The sequence below is a fragment of the Lutra lutra genome, chromosome 1, assembly GCF_902655055.1.
Source record: "Lutra lutra chromosome 1, mLutLut1.2, whole genome shotgun sequence".
Taxonomy (NCBI): domain Eukaryota; kingdom Metazoa; phylum Chordata; class Mammalia; order Carnivora; family Mustelidae; genus Lutra; species Lutra lutra.
In genome coordinates, this window is record NC_062278.1 from 5,910,228 (window position 1) to 5,933,392 (window position 23,165).

Below are 23,165 nucleotides of genomic sequence, written 5' to 3' on the forward strand. Positions count from 1 at the left end.
GATTAAGAACAGTACTAATGTTAGTAGGATTATTGGGGCTAAGATTTCTGTCGTGGGGAGATGGTGAACCGCCTCCTGTATTCCATGAGACAAGGAGAAAGTTTGAGAGTCAAGCCAAGGCAGAAAGAGGCAGAAACTGATTTACGGAAAAAAAACCAAAAAACTCTTAGTAGAGAGGACGTTAGATCCCTTTTGGGAAGGGTCTGATGGCAGCTAATTTCTCTTTTGCTTTTTTGATAAAACAGAAGAATTGAGGATATTAAGTGAAAAGAAAGTAACCCTTGTAAAGCCCCTGGGAGCTGAGTTCCTTTGTTTCAAGTGCGTTGATCCAACATCCCCTGGTGGCATTACTGTGCCTTAGTGCAACGACATTGCAGAGGGCCGCGGAGCCATCTGGCGTGTAACTAAAGCCAGCCTTCTGGAGGGCCCACGGGGTCCTTCTTGTTTGATTTCATATTGTCTCCATTTTAAATTCTCACTTCAGATAACTCAGGGCTTGCTTATCAACAGTATCCAAAGTCCGTGTGCAAGGGCGCCAGGCTGCCTCAGTCAGTGGAGCGTGCTACTCTTGATCTCAGGGTTGTGAGTTCGAGCCCCACGTTGGGCATAGAGAAATTACTTAACAAAAAAAACAAAAAAACAAAAAAAAAAGTTTGCATATGTTGGAATCACTCTTTCTAAATTACCGTGGCTCAGGGCTATATGAGAAGCTACGTGCAGCAGCTGTCCTGAGCGATCTCGGAGCTGGATTCACTGCACCTCAGAGAGCAACTTTCCTGTGAAATTTGTGTTCTTGGGGAGTATGCATTTGACTGTGGGCTGCCGGCTCTCCCAGGACCCTTCAATCAGAAAGGAAGGAAGTATTGCTGATCTTGTGGGGCACATGTAGGAGAGCTTGTGTGAGAGACCCTGTCATCCGGCCTTGTCTGTCACACAAATGGCTCAGCTCAGTCAAGTTCAATACTACTGCCTAGGCTCTAAACCAAGAATTTAAAAATAAAGTGGAAGTGAAATGCAGTAATCTATTTTTCACTGAATGTTAATTAAGCAGGGTGCCAAGAACAAAGTGCCGAAGATTTAATTTAGCTACATGGACTCTGAAACAGTGTGTGAAAGTTGCTTGGGGGAGTAATTTACTGAACTAAAACTTTCATGACCTAAACATTCCTGAAGAACTACTGTGTTTAAATCACCTTGTACGGTACTCAATTTGAATCAAATCCACCCAAAATAAAAGAGACTCTGTCTAGGTCTTAATTAAATTAAGTTACTCCACCATGGTCTTCAGTTATAAGGACTTTGGACTATGTGGGATCTTTTGTCTCTGATGAGAAACTAGGATCACTTCATCAAATTTCATTTCCATCTTCAGTTTTTAAACACATTTCTTTGAAGTCTGCTTTACTTTATTCTTACTTAATTCCTAAGTAAGATTTTTTTTTCACACTGAATAGTTAAGTTTATAATAGACAAACTCAGTTTTGATTTTTCCAAATCCATTATTTGTAAAAGTCCAGTCTTTATGTAGCTGCAAATATAGGCAGTTCGTTATTAAACAAATGTGAACTTTCTGTGAGTAGGTTGTCTTCAAAAAACCTCCGATACTTGGATGATTTGTCCATGCAAATCAGCATGTTTTTCTGACTTCCTTCTGTCATCATGTAACATATAATCAGGGAAGTTATTTTCATGTTATAATAGTCTAAATAAAGCACAGAAAGGAATGCAAATTTTTTTAAATTAAAATGTAAAAAAGCCTTATAATTATGGATCAAGTGTACATCCCTGGGACTCACTATTACTCTTATATTTAGAATGAATGTGAGCTCTAGAGAACTACTAGATTCATTAGTTGTATTCTATATTATATGTTTAATCTCAAAAGTGTAATTTCATCACTAATAAATAAAAGTGTGTGCATCTCCACAAATATGTCTGGCTTTCCTCAGTCTTGCACTTCATACCAGCCACCCACACCTACCAAGTACTGTCATTTTCTTCAAGGCAAAAAAAAATGTCAGCATTCTTAGAGAACGAGGATGTAATTCAGTAATTCATAAATTGTTGTCATTGTTGTTCTCTGATATAAACTTTATCTTCCATGACCTGTGAGCATAATCTCACCAAAGTTTGGTCTCATAAATCTTATATCTTACGTGGAGAAAACATAAAAGCCAAACTGAGATTTTTCCAGAAAATAACTTGAAAGGAATGTATTGTTTCCTTTTCCTAGTCCTCCATTTATAGTTAAGTATAATAAGGCATATGTTCATTTTAATGTCAGCAGCTATAAATCTAAAAATACTTTTCTTCTGTCAGGTTGTTTACTATGTCTCTGCCTGGTCCAGCAGAAACAGACATAGACCAGCAGCTCCCCGGTGCGGCATTAGGACCTGGTAGGCTGGCCGCTGAGTGCGGGGGCAGCCCGGGCACAGGTGACTGTCCCAGTGGCAGTCCCGGACACGCCTCTGATAGGAGTGTTGACTATAGCAGGTCCCAGTGTTCATGCAGAAGTTTAAGTTCTCGCTGTGATTACTCAGAAGACTTTCTCTCTGAATGTTCAGAAACTGCTCTTAATAGAAATTATTTAGAGAAACCCATGATAAAAGAGGAAAAGGACGAGAAGAAAAAGTACATCTCTAAAATCTCCCAATCTAAAGGTAAGAAGCAGTATTTTCCAAGTAAGACCAAATTTCTGTTTCTAATGACATTTTTATTTAATGCTCTAGTATTTTTTTGCCTATTTTATTAATTTTTTATTTTTTCAGCATAACAGTATTCATTATTTTTGCACCACACCCAGTGCTCCATGCAGTCCGTGCCCTCTACAATACCCACCACCTGGTGCCCCCAACCTCCCACCCCCCACGCCTTCAAAATTCTCAGATCGTTTTTCAGAGTCCATAGTCTCTCATGGTTCACCTCCCCTTCCAATTTCCCTCAACTCCCTTCTCCTCTCCATCTCCCCTTGTCCTCCATGCTATTTGTTATGCTCCACAAATAAGTGAAACCGTATGATCATTGACTCTCTCTGCTTGACTGATTTCACTCAAATGCTCTAGTATTTTAAGTAGACCACATTCCGTTTTATTGTCCTCCCGTATTTTAAATGTGTCTGTATAAGTGAACTTTTATAGAAGGAATTAGGAAATAGAGAAATTAAGAATCATAACAAGACAGCAGGAAGTTAGGCTGAAAATGTTAAGCCTAGCCCTCTTGCCCATCTTACCCTCCTGGAGCCCACTAGTGAGGCTGGTTCCATTTTTAGTTAACAGGTGGCCTCGTTACAGATACTTGGATCTCACTGGCTTCTTGCCTTTCATCTCAGCTGAAGAACCAATGTTTGAATTGCCAATGAAATGTAAAAACCTGTTTCAACACCCCAAGAAGATGGGCTTCAAGTCCGGTGAGGCAAAGGTCATCCTTTGACAGGGGTGGTTCCAAAGGCTGTTGATAATGTCATTCCCTCGCAGACTGTCAGAGTACTGACACCATCCATTCCTAACTGTCCAAACTGGAAGGAGCCTTGTGATATCCCTAACCTCATTCCCTGCCTCCCTGCCTGGACCGTGATGACTCCCTTCCATTTTAAACAATCCTGGGCTTATAAATACCCCTAATAGAGAAATAGCTGAAATGCTCTTCCACTGTGATCACCAGAACTGCCATCAGTCAACAACCGGAAAATACGTTAGAATGTAATGCTGTATGTGGAACACACCTACCGTCACCTTTACCCCGTATCTCCCACCCCCAGCCTCCTGTGACCAGGTGTGCCTAGGACTCCCTGTGCTACTTCTGAATCATCATCAGGTCCCCTTCTTCTAATCTAAGACCCATGTCTGTGAGTCCCATGAAAATCTTTGCATTTTTTTGTGTCTATTTACATTTGTAAATTTTTCTAGGGAGAAGGACCCATGAGCTTCTACCAGATCCTCAAAAAGCTAAAAGCCCCTTTCCCAGAGAGGTGGGAGCCTTACACTCATGGGCCAGGCCTGCGGTAGGACATGAAAGGTCCAGTTCCTTCTCTCACCTAGGACTCTATCAAAGGAAGTCTGTTTGTGGCATTTGGAAGAGATTATCACAATAGAACCCACATCGTGGGTAGACTCCATGGTTATAATCCCTTATCCACATTTGTAATTTATAAAACTCTGAAAATCAAACATTTTCTATACCTGTGGCACCCAAACTGATTCGGCAACAAAAACCTGATTTGAACTAACATGAGACTGAGCTTTATTCATTTCACTTAGTGTGAAGAGTCCTCTATTTCACAAGAATATTCTTTGATTAAAGTCTGCTGTCCCCAACCCTACAGGGAGTACTATGGAAAACACTGTACATGCACCAGAATAATAATAATAATAATAATAATTCAGAAACAGTCTGGCCCCATGGTTTTATGACAGGGGTCATGGCTCTATATACTACATTTTGTATCGATTCTGCACTTTTGTGGGGCTGCATGAAAGGCAGTTAACATAAAACTATTTCCATAGGAACTGAACTTTGGGTTCTAAGTGCCTGATGACTTAACTTCTAAAAATTGTTTCCTCATTTATTCCACAATTATTTATTGAGTGTTTTATGCAAGATACCTGGTCATAAATTGGGGCCCTTCATTAAGAGTAGTTTAATCGTTAGGCCAAATCTGCGTCATTGTATGAAATGAAATAGAAATTGTAAGAGATACTTAACTCTAGCAAACAAACTGAGGGTTGCTGGAGGGGAAGTGGGGGGGATGGGGTAACTGGGGGATGGGCACTAAGGAGGGCACGTGATGGAATGAGCACTGGGTGTTGTATGCAACTGATGAATCACTAAATTCTACCCTGAAATTAATAATACACTACACGTTAACTTAAGAACAAAAAAGAAATTGTAAATTTTGTCATTCTTACATGTGTAGGTTAGTGTAATGAGATACAAAATCATTAAGGACTAAACCCTGTTTCAACTTTCCATAACCTTAATTAGTATACAAATATGCATAATATGTATAGTATGAATTTATTCTATATCACTCAAACACAAGTGGTGTATTTACCTTCTGAAGGAGACAAGTCTGGTTCATCCTCCCCCAAACACCCACTAAGGTAGGCAGAAAATGCAATCTCGGGCAGGTTTGGGGGATGGAGGGAGGGTGGGTAGCCTTACACAGATGAGAACAGCAGAGAAGGGTTTCTGGTCCTTCATTCTCATCACTTATGTGCTCCTTGTCCAGGCTGATACTTCCTGTTTTCAAAGCACCCATACTCCATATGCACATTTCCTCCTGGGGCCTTGACCAGTGCTCCCAGGGCCACAAAGATTCGTCCCAGGCACCCACTCCTTCTGACTCTGCCCTTCCATCATGTGAGTGTAGCATAAGACCCGGACAGAAGTCTCCACTGCCCACAGAACCCACCACCTGTCATCCTTCTAGTCAGGGAAATCCCTCTTTCCACCAGGTCACACCACCCAAGAGCGTAAAATATTCTAAGCTGGGAGTCAGGCTTCCAAGTAGAACATGTAGGACCTGACACCCCTGTTGTAATCCAGCCCAACCCACATTGCCTGGGTCTGGGGCTCCCCTAGCCAGCACCCAAGGTATTAAATTGCCTGGTGTCCTCGTAGGTGTCCTAGAGTCAGCCCTCCGCTTTCCAATATTCAGTGTACTCAAAAACCTATTCCAAAATATTCAAACATCCAACCAGAGCCCTTACGAAATCATTCCCAGTGGGACGATAGTTGTAAAGACAGTCCATCGATTATAGATATGATGCAGATACTATGATCGTTGTCACCCATGTAGTCTGTCATAGTCACGATTGAAATGCTTTATCCCTGAAAGCATCCTCAGTTTCTGCTGGCTCACTTCCATCGCAGGCAGAACCCCCTTCCCGCCACCCATACCAAACATGTTAAGCTGAGTCTCAGATGATGTGTGCACACTCGGGCTAATAGCTTAATGTTCGGACTCGAGTGACATTGGCCATTGAGTGCTTTCTCTCTCCGGGATGAAGACCATGTTTTTTTTTGGATCCTAGAATCTAGTTTCAGTCTCTCTCAGAATGTGGATATAATAATACACATACACACACACATACACAGGCAGTGTGCACATATATGTACATAAGTGTCATACGAATGCACGTACATATGGGACCTGGGTTCCCTGTCTCCCCACTCCCTAGCTGTGTGCCCACCGGTAAGTGACTTCACAAAGCATCGGTTTGTTCATCTTTAAAAGGGAATAATAACACAGTGACATTACGTATACATTTGACATACTCAGTGCAGTTATATAAGGTTGGTGCTTAGAAGTTGGGTGTAATATTATTTAGATACATTTTGTTTAAAATAGACTTCTAAATACAAGCCAACTAACTACTTCCTTTTAAGTCCAGTCCAAAGTAACGGGGGAAATTGTCTATGTTGGACTTACTGAGAGATGGAAAATCCATACGATTCCTCTAAGCAGCTCAGTGGCTTTCTGGGGTTTTTTTTTTAATATGAGATCGTCATATGTAACACTGGACTCTAAGGTTATTCTTGAATTGCCTTATAACATATTATCGGAAGGGTTATATCAGAAAATCTACATAAAGCATTTAGTTCAATGCTTAACACATGGTAAGCCCTTAGTAAATGATATCTATTATTATGGCTTTTAGTATAGCTTTAATAATAGAAATAAGCATAAGTTTTCCAATCAAAGAAGACCTGGTTTTCAATCCATGCTGTGTGTCTTTGTGGTTATGGAACCTTGGACAAATGACTTACAGTCTTCAGCTGTCAAATAGACTCCTGCTGACCCTGAGTGAGGTATGAGGTATCCTGCATATGAAATCCCTGCCCTGGAGCATGGCTAGCCATTACATGTGTTCTTTCCCCCTCTAGTTTGCCTGTGTACGCGTGCACAGGTGAGGGGTGGGGGAGGGGGGCACAAACATGTATATCTGCGTCCGTATGCATATTACTAGTAACAAACTGGATTGTCTGCTCACACAGGCCACAAGGAAATCTCAGTTGAAAAAAAGCACACCTGGAATGCACCACATTTACATTCCCAAAACAATATGATTACCCAAAGAAGAGACGCTATGACTCACCGCATACTGTCAGCAAGGCTTCATAAGATTAAAGAGCTAAAAAACGAAGTAGGGGATATCCATCGTAAGTTGGAAGTCACAGTCCTAGAAAACCAGTTTTTGAAACAGCTTCAGCTTAGGCACTTGAAAGCTATAGGGAAATATGAGAATTCACAAAATAATCTACCTCAAATTATGGCAAAACATCAGAATGAAGTCAAAAATTTGAGGCAGCTACTTAGGAAATCCCAGGTAAAGGGAAGAAGTGCATCTCGGAAACTCCGAGAAGCTGACAGTGAGCTGCTCAAGACTAAAGACGCCTTGCAGGCCCTGCAGAAGCTTTCTGAAGACAAAAACCTTGCAGAGAGAGAGGAACTTACTCAAAGACTATCTGTTCTTACAACAAAAACGGAGGCAAATGACAAAAAAATACAGGTCCGTATTTCAGAGGCCTAGAAATTGTAATGTCCCAAAATGGACATGGAGAGGGTGTACGTGCATCACGCTTATGCCTGTGCAGTGAAGTATTACTAGCTGCTTTGCTGGCAGGCCACACCAGTGATGCTGTCTAAGGAGGGGGTCGGGGCCAGGGGCAAGGGGAGATGTTCGTTCTGTGGTCTAGTGAGCTCATTCTGCAGCCGGGCTCGTTTGTCTGGAAATGACCATTCTCTAAGCTTGTTGGTGTGCTGGAAAGGTTATTGGGTTGGGTTGGTTTGGGTTGGGTTGGGTTGGGCTGGGTGAAACCTCTTAGAAGCTAACCTTCTACTTTAAATTGTTTATTAAAAGCCTACTTTCCTAAAAGCCTGCCCCCTGCATCTCTCCCATCCCTCATATTCCCTGGCCAGTTGTCTTCTCACTACCGCCAACATCGTTGGTATGTTCGAAACAGAAGTGTTTCCCGGATAATGCTCCTGGGAAAAGGGAGGGGAAAGGAACTACAATCATTGACATGAATGGTTTGATCTTCCTGAAGGCACATGGTCATCAAAGGCTCAGGGACTGCACCATAAGGGAGAACACTCTGATTCTACTGAGAATTCTGCCAATGTTATGTTAGTCCTTGGTCTCTCTGGACAGACATAAATTTTAAAAATTCACTATTTAATACCTCATTATGTGATGGTAAGAGGCCAATTTTCTTATGAACTTGAAATAAGAACACATCAAGTTCATTTCATGTACTTTCTTATCGGTAATTTCCCCTTTGGTAAAAATCTTCCTCTACTTTTAAAGAGAATTTTCTCCCATAAAATGAGCAGCCTCATTTTCAGTCATGTAATTCATTATCCAAAGTTCTATTATTTGACCTTCTAAGTAATATTGGACCCATCTTAGCACGTGTCCGTCATGGAAAAATAAATGTATTTTTATCTCATCTACATATTTTTACATATATATGTTAAGTAGTTCATGTTTTATGTCTGTATGTCATGTTTTATGTCTGTACTTTGGTCTGTAACCAAAATCAAAAAGAATTCAAGAACTATCAAGAACTATCTTCTTATCAGATGCACTTGGTCATATGAGAAATTTTGTTTGGTTGTAGGGCATTTGGTGGTTGGAGAAAATGCTTATGAGCCAAAACATGTAGTATTTTTTTTAATGTTAATAGTTTGGGGACTGGAATTAAAAATTATTTCATCCTTCTAGCTAACCATATTGCCCACTTTTCTTTAATGAGAAAGTATTAATACTATAATGGGGGGAAAAAGAAAGAAAAGGCCTTTTGGCCAAGCCCTTGTCAAAGTCCAGACCAAAGAGTTCTGCAATAAAATTATCATGCTGGAGAGGATGGAGAGGAGGTGCCCACAAACCGGTAAGCCCTGAGTGCCAATGGCCGTGGTGCCAGCAGAGATCTCCTGGTCTTAGAATTCCTTCCTCTTTGAGGGGCTGGGGTGAGTCTCTGCAGGAGCTTCCAGGGTCAGTCAGCCGAGACTTGAGCCCTCACGCCTGCCCTCCAGCAGCTGAAGCTTGACAGAGCTCCTGAGTTCACCTGCCACACTAGCAGGTCTCCTCCATATGAGCCCAGCCACTTGGGCTGAGTTTTAAAGATGGCATTGGTTATATTTATTCGTTTTCAAGAAATGTTCAAAGGTTGTTTGTATTTTTAGATCAAATTCCACAGTGTAAAAAAACATTAGGTTCAAAATATATTGATTCTCTAGAATTGGGATCTACAGTTTTTTGGCTTTTGTGTCTGTGTGTGTGGTTACATTTAGTTCTAATATATGGCATGTACTAAAATTGTGTTAAAAATTCACACTTCTCATTAATGCAATTACTGCCATTACAATTGAAGTTTTTTTTAAACAATACTTCATTGGTGACAGAAGAGTTGAAATATATACTGTTTTCAGAGCTTGGAAAAACAACTGAGGTTGAACAATAGAGCTTTTAATCGGCAGCTGGCCATTGAGACCCGGAAGACGGTAGCAGCTCAAGTAGCTACAAAGACCCTGCAAATGGAAATAAAACACCTTCAACAAAAACTTAAGGTACTTCTTTTAAAACAAAATGTAAGAAAATTTGTGAAATTTTCCTTCCCCAAAATATCAGAACTATTCTTTAAATTATTTAACGTTAAGAAGCTAAAAAAAAAAAAAAAAAAAGGATCTATTTCTCAAATTAGCTTTATGTCCCTACAATCATACGAACAGATAGAAGATCTGAAATTACTCGGATGAGTTTCCAGCCTGGTGAATGTGTGCAGTAGGGAGAAAAATTAAATCTCTGAGCTATTCACTAACAAAACCCTATTAACATTCTCATTCCATCACATGAATTAACATTATTTTGTTTTGCTATCATTTTAATGGAAGCCAAACTAAGTTTTTTTTTTAATTACCTTTCATCATTAAAATATGGTGAGTAATTTTAGTGGCCCACAGATTTATTTTAAAGTCTCTCTTGGAAATGTTTGCAAACCAGTTCTGTTTCATCTGGAAAAATGACATTGCCTTTTATGATTCATGGTCATCCCTGGTAATGACCCAAGGAGAAAAGGAATAGAAACTTTAAAGATGTTTTAAGTGTCCTGACTGCCTCGGTCACTATGGCTGCATAACATATTACTCCACAATTTAGTGGTGTAAGAAATGAGAATATTAATTCTGTTCACGAATCCACAATCTGGGCAGGGCTTGCTGGAACGAGCTCATCTCTGCCACTCTTGACAGCAGATAAGGTGGTTCAAAGACGGGGGCTGGAATTCTCTGAAGTCTCACACATATGTCTGCAGTTGGTGCGAACTGACAGCTGAGATCATAACTGGGGTGTTGGCCAGAACCACCCACATGTGGTGTGGGCTTCCTCACAACATGGCAGCTAGGTTCCAAGGAGAAGAGTGCAGAGATATAGACAGAAAGAGAACCAGTCACATAGCATCTCTTCCACCTCATTCCCTTTGTCAAGGCAGTACAAGAGGAGGAGCAATGGATTCTTGATAGGGAGTCACCAGGTTCTGGAAGAGCATGGGACCAGAAATGGGATCAGAAATACTGCTGAACCAATTTTAGAAAAATGCAGTCTGCCATATTAATGTAAATCATTAATACCTGAGTTTGGGAGAGCATAGTCCCAAAGATCAAAATTTCTGTTTCTGTACTTTGAAACTCATTTTCTTCTCTTTTCCTTTTTTTAAAAAGATTTTATTTATTTCTGGGCAGGAGAGAGAGAGGGAGATGGCGAGCATGATCGGGGCAGTGGGGCAGAGGGAGTAGCAGACTCCCTGCCAAGCAGGGAGCCCAATGTGGGACTCGATCCCAGGACTCTGGGATCATGACCTGAGCGAAAGCAGACACAACCAACTGAGTCACCCAGGCGCCCAGAAATTCATTTTCAAAGTCATCCAACACCAATTCTAGACTCTGCTCCATTTCTAGGCGTCAGTCTTCCACAGCTCCCAAATGAGGTAGTGCAGCTCCACCCTACATCCAGGCTACCAGCTCACCCCTGTCAGTGTGGCATTGTCTATTAAGATATTGTTTCCTGGGGCACCTGGGTGGCTCAGTCGGTTGAGCGGCTGCCTTCGGCTGAGGTGGTGATAGATACCCAGGTCCTGGGATCAAGCCCCACATCGGGCTCCCTGCTTGGTGGAGCCTGTTTCTCCCTCTCCCTCTGCCTGCCGCTCTGCCTACTTGTGTTCTCTCTCAATCTGTCAAATAAAAAATAAATTCTTTTTAAAAAAAGGTATTATTTCCTGTCTTTTGGAAGCCATCTATCCTGATCTCAATATGGTTCTCCACCATGACCCAACTTCCCATTGAACTCTGACCTGATAGCCTCTGAGCTTGTGAGTAGTCTTTCCTATAAATATTCCCCAAACATTCCATGAGCATTCCTAAATGTGGATTTTCCTTCTTGTTGCCTCGCTTGATTAACTGATTGACCTCAACTACACAAGTATCTTGGATTGTGTTCTGAACCTGTTATCTTTGATTTTGAGTCCAGCTCTGTGGAGGGCACCCCAGACTTGAACATTTGTTCCAAGCCTGTGGGAGGACTGTCCTTCCCATGACTTCCTTTTGCCCCAGCCAGCCTTGCACCAGCCACCTGTCAGTCAGCCCTTCTTACCCGCCTTCTTCCTGTTCTCTGCTGCCGAAGCACATACTCTGCCCTCCAAGGACCCGGACCAAATCCAAAGAAATAACTGAATTTTCCAGACAATCAATGCTTGCCCCTCTTATCATTAAAAGCTTTCTTGTCTTAGCCAGTAGGCGTTAAAAAAAAAAATCTAAGATTTCTGAACAATATCCTTCTTAAACATAATATCCAGAATAAACTTGACCAATTTTTCATGGTAACAAACTGTCCCCATCACTGTTCTTTCTTGCTAAACGCACTCCTATCACAATGAGAAAGAAATAAAGAGAAACATACTGTAACATTTTTGCTCCCAGAAACCTAATTTCTAGAAAAGACTAATATTCTCCTATGTTATCCTCTGATAGCAGATTAATTTTATGATTAAAATAAATACAAACCCACGGGATGCCTGGGTGGCTCAGTTGGTTGAACAGCTGCCTTCGACTCAGGTCATGATCCCAGCGTCCTGGGATAGAGTCCCACATCGGGCTCCTTGCTTGGCAGGGAAGCCTGCTTCTCCCTCTGCCTCTGCCTGCCTGTGATCACTCTTTCGCTCTCTCGCTCTCTCTCACAAATAAATAAGTAAAATATTTTTTTTAAATAAATAAATAAATAAATACAAACCCTGCCCTTTCCAGTTCCGATGTGCAAAAATACATAATGTTTTTTATTTTCTGTAACTATACTTCCTTAGGAGCCCCATTCCCACAAGTGGGAGGTGAAAACAGGGACAGATATGGAGATTAAACAGAAGCTTCTCTCAGTCTGTTCCAGTTAAAACTGGTCCTAGTTTAGGTTGTCTCTGAGGCTTGCAGCAGTTTTCCCCAACCCCATCTCCCATTTCTCAGTGGAGATAGCATCTATGGGGGTCAGGGCACACTTTCTGTTGGTAAAAGGAGAAAGAGGCCCCTGACCCTCTGGGACCTCTATATCTAGTTCTACTGAGAAGTGACTGGTCTTAACTAGCCAAGCCCATGGGATCTGCCTGGTGTCTACGGAATATGGCCGGTGAAACTCACAGCCTCTTCTCCGCGGGTCAAATCTTGGTGATCTTCATTTGTTGTCTGTTGATGCCAATGCCTTGGGAGCCATCTGTCATCTGATCCTTGGCTAGAGCATCAATCCTAAAGCATGTGCTGTGGGATCACTTGGGTCGGTAACCTTGAGGACTGGGGAACCGGTTCTCTAGCTCTCCACGCAGTTCCGCTCTGTGGGGTCCCACTCCTTGTGGAAGTGAGGGAACCACTATCTTCGGCCCTTTGCCTGGACATTGCATTTAGCCCTTTCCACTTAGCACTTGGCAATGCCATGTTACTCTAGCTCCATGCTGACCTGGGGGCCTGATGAAGAGGTTTGAATTGCCTGGGCCATGCCAAGGCCGCCTGTGCTGAGAGTTTCCCAAACCTCAGAGTTGTTTCTTCAACCCCTTAATATCTCTGAGGGGCACGGGGAGACCAGAACCCCATCCAATCTCTCTCTCTCCCTCTCTCCCTCCCTCCCCGCCATCTCTGCCCCAACCCTTCCCTCGGCTTCTTCCTCCAGGCTTTCCTGTCTAATCATGCAGTAGAAGACACCCTTCACTCAGATACTCCTTTGATTGTGGTTTTGGATAAACTTGGTGGTCGTGAGTCTAACGGGCTTGCCTCTTGATGCATGTGTAAGAAGAGTGTTTAGTGCTTAATGAAACCCCCCCCCCCCCCCCCCCCCGCTCAACAAGCCAGTATTTCATACCTTTTGTTTTGCCAAGACTTTAAGAACTCAATACTTTTGGGCCACCTGGGTGGCTCAGTCGGCTGATTGTCTGACTCTTGGTTTCGGCTCAGGTTGTGATCTCAGGGTCATGAACAGAGTCTGCGTGGGATTCTCTCTCCTTCTGCCCCTCCTGCTTGTGCTTATGCTTGCTCACGCGCACTCTAAAATAAACAAATCTTTAAAAAATAAAGATAATAAAATAAAAAGTCAATATTGAGATTTAAAGCTGAACAATAATGCCTTTGTTCTAGGCTTTACCCACCCTGCATGTACTGTCTAAATGCAGCCCTGTCTAGTAGAACTTCCTGTGATGGTAGGAATGTTCTAGCTACACCTCCAAACAGTGTGGTCACTAGCCACAAGCAGCTACTGAGCATTGGAAACATGGCTAATGTGACAGAGGACTGAACTGTTCATTTCATTTTAATTAGTTTAGATCACAACATGGCTAGTGACTGTATTGGACCATGAGAAAAAAAAAAACAGCAAACTTCACAGCACAGACCCCGGGGACAGAAAAAGTACAGTGAGAAAAGCTGGCTAGAGAGAGGGTAGTGGGGTTATGGACACTGGGGAAGGTATGTGCTATGGTGAGTGCTGTGAAATGTGTAAACCTGGTGATTCACAGACCTGTACGTCTGAGGCTAATAATACATTATATGTTAATTTAAAAATTCTAAAATTTAATTAAAAAAAAAAGAAAAAGAAGCTGGCTCACAAAGCCCTCAGCAATATTGTCTCCGTCACAAAATCTGTTGCTCTGTTAAAAAGTACTTTTTGGGGGTGCCTGGATGGCTCAGATGGTTGTCTACCTTTGACTCAGGTCATGACCTCCAGGTCCTGGGATAGAACCCTGTCAGGCTCCCTGCTCAAGGAAATTCTGCTTCTCCCTCTTCCTCTGCTTCTCCCATCTGCTGGTGCTCTTGCTCTCTCTCAAATGAATTAATAAAATCTTAAAAAAAAAAAAAGTGCTTTTTGGTGTCAGGAAGGATATATAATGTTATGGCTGATTTCTGTTTCTGCTAGCATCTGCAGATTTTATTCAAAGAATACTGAGTCCACTTAAATTGTTTTATAGAAGAAATCAAGGCTGATAATAGCAAACATTTATAGAAAATTTGGTATTGTGGTTCTCTTTAGGAGAAGGATCGAGAGCTTGAAATTAGAAACATCTATACTAGTCGGATACTTAAAAATTTACATGACAAAGAAGATTATCCAAAAGGTACATTTTAATTACATTTGGTCCAAATCTATTTTTAAGGATGTAGTTGTATTTTTCTACTTTATATCGCAAATGATAGATAGTTTAAAAATTGTTTTACTAGGTATTGAAACATGTTGTGATTCTAGAAGAATAATGAGCTGTGGGATATGGTCGAAACAGTAGGAGGGCAAAGACACGCTCTCCTGTCCTCACAGCCTCTGCCAAGTCCCCACATGTCCTTACTGTAGGCGGAGCAGGAGCCCCACTTTCTAGCTGGGAGCAAAATATCTGTCAGACAGTGAACTAAGCACATCTGTTGGCCAGTGTGTGGGTTTTTAAAATCATCATTTAGGTACAATTTGCCTAAGTAAAATGCACCCATTTTCAGTGTGCATTTCGGCGGGTTTTGACAAAAGCTGATATGCGTGTGACCAGCAGCCCGGTCAGTAGAGAATCTCCCCCTCCTCTTGAGGCAAACACTGATTTCCTGTCAGAGCAGCTTCCTTCGCCCACTCTGGAACTTCCTGAGTGGAGTCACAGCAGGTGCTCTTCTGTGTCGGCTTCTTCTGGTCAGACTAATGCTTTTGAGACTCACCTGTGTTGCTGCTGCCATCATTCATTTGTACCTTTTCATTGCTGAGTAGTATTTTCCCTTCAAGACGGGTTGTACTTATCCGCCCCTCCCCCAAGATCTAACAGCATAAGACTGATCAAAAGAGGTACAATAGGAACACTCACCCCTGGTTTGGTAGAAAAAGCCACTCCGTGCTTACTTGTTTTTTGTTGCTGGTGTTTTTTTTTTTAACTGAAATTCAATTAATTAACATATGGTGTATTATTAGTTTCCGAGGTAGAGTTCAGTGATTCATCAGTCTTATGTAACACCCAGTGCTCATTACATCCTGAGCCCTCCTTAATGCCCATCACCCACTTACCCCATCCCCCGCATCTTCATCCCCTCCAGCAACCCTCAGTTGGTTTCCTATGATTAAGAGTATCTTATGATTTTTCTCCCTCTCTGATTTCATCTTGTTTTATCTTTCCCTCTCTTCCCCTATGATTCTGTCTTGTTTCTTAAATTCCACATGAGTGATATAGAATTGTCATTCTCTGATTGACTTATTTCACTTAGTATAATACCCTCTAGTTCCATCCGAGTCATTGCAAATGGCAAGATTTCATTCATTTGATGGCTGAGTAGTATTCCATTGTGTATAAATACATCTTTATCCATTTGTCTGTTGATGGAAATCTGGGCTTTTTCCATAGTTTGGCTATTGTGGACATTGCTGCTATAAACATTCAGGTGCATGTGCCCCTTCGGATCACTACATTAGTGTCTTTGGGAAAAATACCCAGTAGTGCGATTGCTGGGTCGTAGGGTAGCTCTATTTTCAACTTTTTGAGGACCCTCCATACTGTTTTCCAGAGTGGCTGCACCAGCTTGCATTCCCACCAACAGTATAGAAGGCTCCCCTTTCTCCACATCCTTGACAACACCTGTCGTTTCCTGACTTGTTAATTGTAGCCATTCTGACTGGTGTGAGGTGGGATCTCACTGTGGTTTTGACTTGTATTTCCTGGTGCCAAGCGATGTTGAGCATTTTTTCATGTGTCTATTGGCCATTTAGATGTCTTCTTTGAAGACATTTCTGTTTGTTGTCTTCTGCCCATTTCTTTATTTTTTATTAACATATAATGTATCATTATTATTAGCCCCAGGGGTACAGGTCTGTGAATCATCAGTTCTGTCCACTTCTTGATTGGATTATTTGTTCTTTGGGTATTAAGTTTGGTAAGTTCTTTATAGATTTTGGATACTAGCCCTTTCTCTGATAAGACATTTGCAAATACTTTCTCCCATTCTGTTCGTTGTCTTTTGGTATTGTCAACTGTTTCTTTTACTGTGCAAAAGCTTTTTAACTTGGTAAAGTCCCAATAGTTCATTTTTGTTTTTGTTTCCCTTGCCTTTGGAGACATGTCTAGCAAGTTTCTGCACCCAAGTCACAAAGGTTGCTACCTGTGTCCTTCTCTGGGATTATGTTGGATTCCTATCTCAAATTTAAGTCTTTCATCCATTTTGAGTCTATTTTTGGGTATGGTGTAAGGAAATGGTCCTTCTTATGTATGTGGTTGTCCAATTTTCCTAACACCATTTGTTGAAAAGACTGTCTTTTTTCCATTGGACATTCTTTCCCACTCTGTCAAGGATTAGTTGACTATAGTTAAGGGTCCATTTCTGGGCTCTCCATTCTGTTCCACTGACCTATGTGTCTGTTTTTGTGCCAGTACCATACTGTCTTGATGATGACAGCTTTCTGATACAGCTTGAAGTCCAGAATTGTGATGCCACCAGCTTTGGTCTTCTTTTTCAACATTCCTTTGGCCATTCAGGGTCTTTTCTGGTTCCATACAAATTTTATGATTATTTGTTCCAGTTCTGTGGAAAAAGTTGATGCTATTTTGATAGTGATTGCATTGAATGTGTAGATTGCTCTAGGTAACATAGACATTTTAACAATGTGTTCTTCTAATCCAGGAGCATGGAATGGTTTTCTAGTTCTTTATGACTTCCTCAATTTTTTTTCATGAGTGTTCTATAGTTTTCTAAGTACATATCCTTTGCCTACTTGGTTAGGTTTATTCCGAGCTATCTTACGGTTTTTGGTGCAATTGTAAATGGGATCAACTCCTTAATTTCTCTTTCTTCTGTCTCATTGTTAGTGTATAGAAATGCAACTGATTTCTGTGAATTGATTTTACATCCTGCCACTTTGCTGAATTCCTGTATGAGTTCTAGCAATTTGGGGGTCAAGTGTTTTGGATTTTCCATGAGGAGTATCATGTCATCTGTCTCTGCACTTACTTTTAAAGGCAACAACCTCAAACTTCCTTGCCTTCCTTTGTTTGCTTCTGCTTTCTAATTCAGAATAACAGCCAGCAGAGATGATCATACCAACCACGGAGTCATTTAAATGGGACCACACTTTGAGGAAACTGTAGATTTAGTGGCAGGCTCCAGTGACAGTAATCATGCTAAGCTTTGGTAACTAAGGGCACTGCCACAGGAAGTCAGGAAGTCGCTGTGGCTCACTGCCTCTGGACTGAGGTCCGTGCAGGGAGAGTGTGTCCTCCAACAGGAGCGCCCTCCTAGCCTAAAGCCTCGTTTTGGAATCTAACACTGTGACACCCACAACCTTTGCAGCCCAAAATAAGACAAAACAGGTGAAATGGTAAGGGAAAAGGGAACTAAAAAATGTTATCCGTATATTGAAAAAAAGTTTTAAATGTCTGTACATTTCCTTAAACTACAAACTTCAATGTTATTTTAGATCTAAACTCAATGTTGCTTCCACATGTGAAATGCTTCTGACATATAATGTACCTGTTCTATAGTTTCTTCGACCAAATCTGTACAAGAAGACAGAAGCTTTTCACTGACAAGTATGAAACACCAGGAAACCCAAAAATCAGAAGATGTTCCATCTTTGACAGCTAAGGTACAACAGATTTGAGTTCCTGCAGTGTCTGAACCTATCTTTGTGAAAACAGTATAAACAGTGTCTTATTCCCCACAAAAAGTATTTGTATTCATTTAACAAAAAAACAATTTAAAATTATGTATACCCTCCAAAAATGTGTTTTTGCTGCTTTTCAAAATTACAGGGTAAAAAGACAACTGGAAACATTGGTCAAAAAGAAAAATCAACTGAAATAACCTGTGCAATTCCGCACTCTATCAGCAAAGTTCCAAACCAAGAGGATTCCAAGAGAAAATATGAAGGTAACTTTAACCACTTTTAAAAGTTCCCTCTACTCTTACTTGATTTAAGTTATGAATTATTCTGTGTGTGTGTGTGCGTGTGTGTGTGTGTGTGAGAGAGAGAGAGAGAGAGAGAGAGAGAAAGTATATATAAGGGGAGCCTGAGTGGCTCAGTTCATTAAGCCTTAGACTCTTGATTTTAGTTCAGGTCATGGTCCCAGTGTCCTGGGCTCCGAGCCGTGCACTGGCCTCCCCACAGAGAGAGGAGAACCTGCTTCTCCCTCTCTGCAGCTCCCCCTGCTTGTGCTCTCTCTCCATCAAATAAATAAATAACATCTTTATTAAAAAATTAATAAAAGTACACATAAAACATATACAATGTAAAGAACTATTAGGAATGAACACCTTTGTAGCCACTACCATACTTAAAAACTAGGACCTCAGTGTTCCCCAGAACACCTGGGAGCGCTTCCGAACTACAGCCCCGCGCCCCTCACCCACCAGAAATAACCACCACCTTCCGCTTTATGGACCTCGTTCCCTTCTTGTTCCTCACCACGCGCATCCTGAAATTCTATGTTCAGTTTCGGCACACTGAGTAGCAAACCCAAATCCAACTCAGTAAGCGGCAACGGCCCGGCTAACGAAGACTTTAAAAGTAGACTCCAGGGAGAAGATGCACAGACTCGGGCTTCAGCTTCCCTGGATGTCCCCAGCCAAACCAGGCTGCGGCGCACGGCGGCGAGGGCATCACCGTCACTGGGCCGGGCAGGGCAGGCCAAGGACGCTGGGCGCCCAGGAGGTCTGCGGAGCGGGGATCTTGGTGCCAGGCCTCAGGGCTTCAGCCTCTGCCTCCAGCCCCGGCCCCTCCACCCGTGGTACGCAGCTGTGGTGCTGGCACCTGCCCTTCCCCGCAGGCTCCTGCCGCCCGGTTCTCTGAGAAGACTTCTGGCTCCTAAGCCACGTCCTGCTCGTCGGTCAGTGCGGTGGGCGGTGAGAGCGCACCGTCCCGCCAGCTGCTGGAGGATGGGTGCGCGCCAGGCCCGCGTGCGTGCCTTCACCCGACCCGGCGCGACGCGGCCGTCACACCTAGAAACTGGCCGAAAAGTCTAGGTTGGAGATCATTTACCTCCAGAATTTCATTATCTTTTAAGATGTTGTGTATTTAGACGGAGTGGACACGTGAGTGGGGCTGGGGGCAGAGGGAGGGGGAGAGAACATCTCGGGCAGAGCCCCGCTGAGCCGGGATCGTGACCGACGGGAAATCCGGAGGCCAAGCCTGAACCGACGCTGCCACCCAGGCGCCCTCCCTCCGGAGTTTTGAAGCCCCCGTCCCGTGGCGTCCATGTTCAACTACTGCCCACGGGAACGTGCCGGCGCCCCACGGCCCGGCAACGCAACCGCTGCCGCAAGTCCCCCGGGCCCGGGCCCCCGGCTCCCCGGCGGAGCGGGCGGGCTTCAGGAGAGGCCGTGCGCGGCCACCGCATCAGCGTGGAGTCTCCGGACGCGTTCCAACGACACACGCTTGGCCGCCTCGCTGCGCGCCGCCGCGTCTGGGGCAGGAGCTGACGACTCCGCTCTCGGTTCCTTCTGGGCTCCGAGGTCTGAGTCTCCACGGAGCGGCTAGTCCGCGTCGGTCGTTGTGCCGGGGAGCCTATCCCCGTCAACGACTGCTCTTGGAGCGCACACTGTGTCCGGCTGCTCCGAGCACCGCGGATGCAGCAGGGACGACCACACGTCGTCCTCGTGCACTTCTGTTCCCGCGGGGAGGACAAACGCCGCGTGAAACAAGTAAGGTGTGCAGCGCTCTGAGGGCGGTGACGCTGCCAAGAAGGCCAAGAACGACGACACAGAGGGAAGGGCAGGGCGGCTACGGTGGGGCTGGGGGGGGAGGAGCGACCGAGCGGACACCTGGGACACCTGCGACGGGCATTCCCAGCGAAGAGCGTGAGCCCCGGAGACACTGCGCAGAGGGACTGAGTTTGAAAGTGACCAGGACGCGCGTCTTCCGTGCAGGCTTCAGCAGGTGTGCACGTCTGTACCTGCAACAGCCCTTCCTCGTAAGAGGCGAGGCTGAGGGCAGGGCTTCCTAAGTGCTGGTAAGGAACGGAAAGGAAGGGTCACCTCCAAAAGATTCTTTCATTTAACATCGGATGGTGACTCTCCCTCCCCTGTCAGTCCATACATACCCACCCACTCCGATCCTTATAATAGCTGCCCCGAGTCCCATGGACTGTGCATGCCATTTCTTTACCCGTGACCCCTTGACACACACATAGGATGTTTCCTTGTTACCAAACCATGCTGCAGTTCACATCCCTATACCTATCCTTGTGTATTTTTATGAAGTTTGGTTCTAGAAGTGCAGTTGTTGGATCTAAGAATACGTTCACTTAAATTATGATAGATACAGGGGTACCTAGCTGGTGAGGTCAGTTGGGCACCTGACTCTTGGCTTCACCTCATGATCTCAGGGTCATGAGACTGAGCCCTGGGTCAGGCTCCGCACAGCGGGGAGTCTGCTTGAGATTCTCTCTGTCCCTCTGCCTCTGCCCCTCCTCGCCACCCCACAATGCAGCATGCGTGCTCTCGCTCTAAAAAAAAAAAAAAGTTAAAAAAATTTTTTGATAGCTCAAACTGCCATCCAAAAAAAGCTTGTACCAATTGACACACTCACCAATGGGGAACAGAAGTTCCAATTTCCCCATATTCTCCCCAAATCTAGAAACTATCTGCCAATGTGGATGGGGGAAAAGTATCACTGTTTTAATGGCACTCTGTCGCCGAGCAGTGATGAGCATCCACTGATAACTTCTTAGCAAATGCATGTTTCTTTTGGCTTTGTAATTCTTATTTGGTATGTTCTAGGAAAGTAGGACATTTCAAGCTTGTTACCAGCCCTTTCCCTGTATTCTCGTGTGGAATGCAGGTTATGTTCATGTGCCTGTCCAATGTCAGTAAGTGTGCTCAGCATGTCTTCTTGAAATAGAAATCTGCTCATTTTAAAGACCACTAAGTAAACTGTTTTTTGAATATAGATTTATCGAAGGAAGAGGAACATTTGGAAGAACCACCACCTCTGGAGAATATCGGAAGACAGAGAGAGAGAAAAGAAGATCAAGAAAAGAAAGCCACTTTAGTGAAAGAAGAAGAAGAACTACCACCAAAAAGAATTGAAGTAACTCATCCTGAACGGGAAGGCAAGCAGGATGACGACGCAGGGAAAGAAAAGTTCAAAAGAAGTCTCCAAATAAATGACACAGACAAGGCGCCTGATAAAAATGCTGCTGCAAATATCAAGATCCCCTTCAGACAGAGAAAGCATTACTCGTTCACAGAAGCCATTGAGAACCTGCATCACGGGCTTCCTGCCTCTGGCGGGCTGGTCAGCGCGGCTGTGGCGAGAGGCGGCATAAGCACCAGCAAGTCTCGCGGGAACTCACAAGGCCTGAAGCCAGAACATTCTGTGAGTGGGTATGAACCCTCTTTTGGCAAGTCTTCCCGAACAAAAGCAAAAGATACTTTCAGAGATAAGAAAAACAGTCTGATGGAAGAACTCTTTGGGTCAGGCTATGTCTTTAAACATGACCAGACCAGCACGGCTGCTGCTCAACAGGCTGACGAGACCCTGGAAAGTAAAAAGACGCACCATCTACCTCCCAGTCAGGCCTCCGCCAGCAACGCTTTCGGAGATTCTAAAGTAACTATGGTAAATTCCATTAAGTCGTCTTCACCTACAGAAGGAAAAAGAAAAATAATTATTTGAATATAATCAATATCCTAATACATTCTGGTATCATATTCTCATTCTTATGTGCCTTTAATCTCATAATGTTAGTGTGTGTCTGCGTGTGTTTCTGTACTTCAACTGACTTTGGATAATTAAGGTTTTGTTATAACCTAATTTTAAAAATCTACTGTGTATTAGCCAATGACATTTCAAATATAAAACTATCTTTTTTCCCTATAACTGAAACATGTCCATTATCTTTTGGAAGACTGACTTATTCCATGGCTTTAATATTCTGTGGGACTCCATGGCTCGTTAGTCCGAGTCAGTCAGCCAAGGGTCACACATCTCACATACGTAGGAATGTTCGCAGCAATCGAACTGTGTTTTAACTAAAAAAACATGGAAGCAGTTTTGAAAGAGAAGATTCTACTTTTAAAAAAAAAAAGGCACAGTGATTACCAACAGTAGTTTTATGAAAATTATTTTTGAGTGTTCTCCAATTAAGCTAAACTGCCTTAGTGATGACTCTCTCCTTGTTTACACCTGAGATTCACTATTTTTATTTCTATTTGTTACATATCTATACCATGTCCTTTTTCCTGTTAATCTTGCCATAAAAGAGCACCGAGCATAAGAGTGTCCACTCCAGCGAGCTGCTCTATCCTAACACTCCATTGCACTGACAGCATCTCTTATCTGAACTAGACAGGGGCTTCACTCCCAGCACTAATCATTTTACTTAGCTTCATTTATTTTTAAGGGCAACTTCTTTACAATGTGGACCATGCTATTTCCAAAGAGGTTTATGGATTGGTGTGTAATATTAGCACTTTAAAAAATTGAGAACAGTAAAATAAAACTTTTAAAACAAAGTGAAAACCATGGTGGGAAAACAATTGTATTTAAAACCAAAGAGGAGATAAACACTGTAAGGCCCTAAGCTCTGATCTTTACGAAAACCACAGAGGGGAACAGAGAAGAAAGGGGAGAGGGGGAAGGAGAGAGGAGAGTTAGATGTCCCATAGGCTTCTAAGGGGAGATATGCAAATG

General features: G+C 43.1%; 1 protein-coding gene across 11 annotated transcripts in view; it reads left to right on the forward strand.

Moving 5' to 3' along the window:
* Nucleotides 1–22,549, forward strand: part of LCA5L (lebercilin LCA5 like) — a 39,902-nt gene extending 17,353 nt beyond the window's left edge. For 10 of the 11 annotated variants that reach the window (XM_047719823.1, XM_047719829.1, XM_047719844.1 and 7 more), the window contains 8 exons: nt 2,320–2,660; nt 3,269–3,406; nt 6,997–7,511; nt 9,434–9,571; nt 14,553–14,637; nt 18,016–18,119; nt 18,286–18,403; nt 21,421–22,549. In XM_047719823.1, coding sequence (XP_047575779.1) covers nt 2,330–2,660; nt 3,269–3,406; nt 6,997–7,511; nt 9,434–9,571; nt 14,553–14,637; nt 18,016–18,119; nt 18,286–18,403; nt 21,421–22,148 — 2,157 coding nt within the window. In that variant the 5' untranslated portion in view covers nt 2,320–2,329 and the 3' untranslated portion in view covers nt 22,149–22,549. The remainder of the gene's footprint in view (nt 1–2,319; nt 2,661–3,268; nt 3,407–6,996; nt 7,512–9,433; nt 9,572–14,552; nt 14,638–18,015; nt 18,120–18,285; nt 18,404–21,420) is intronic. The other variant, XM_047719850.1, reaches the window with a different exon arrangement.
* Nucleotides 22,550–23,165: the final 616 nt, after the last annotated feature.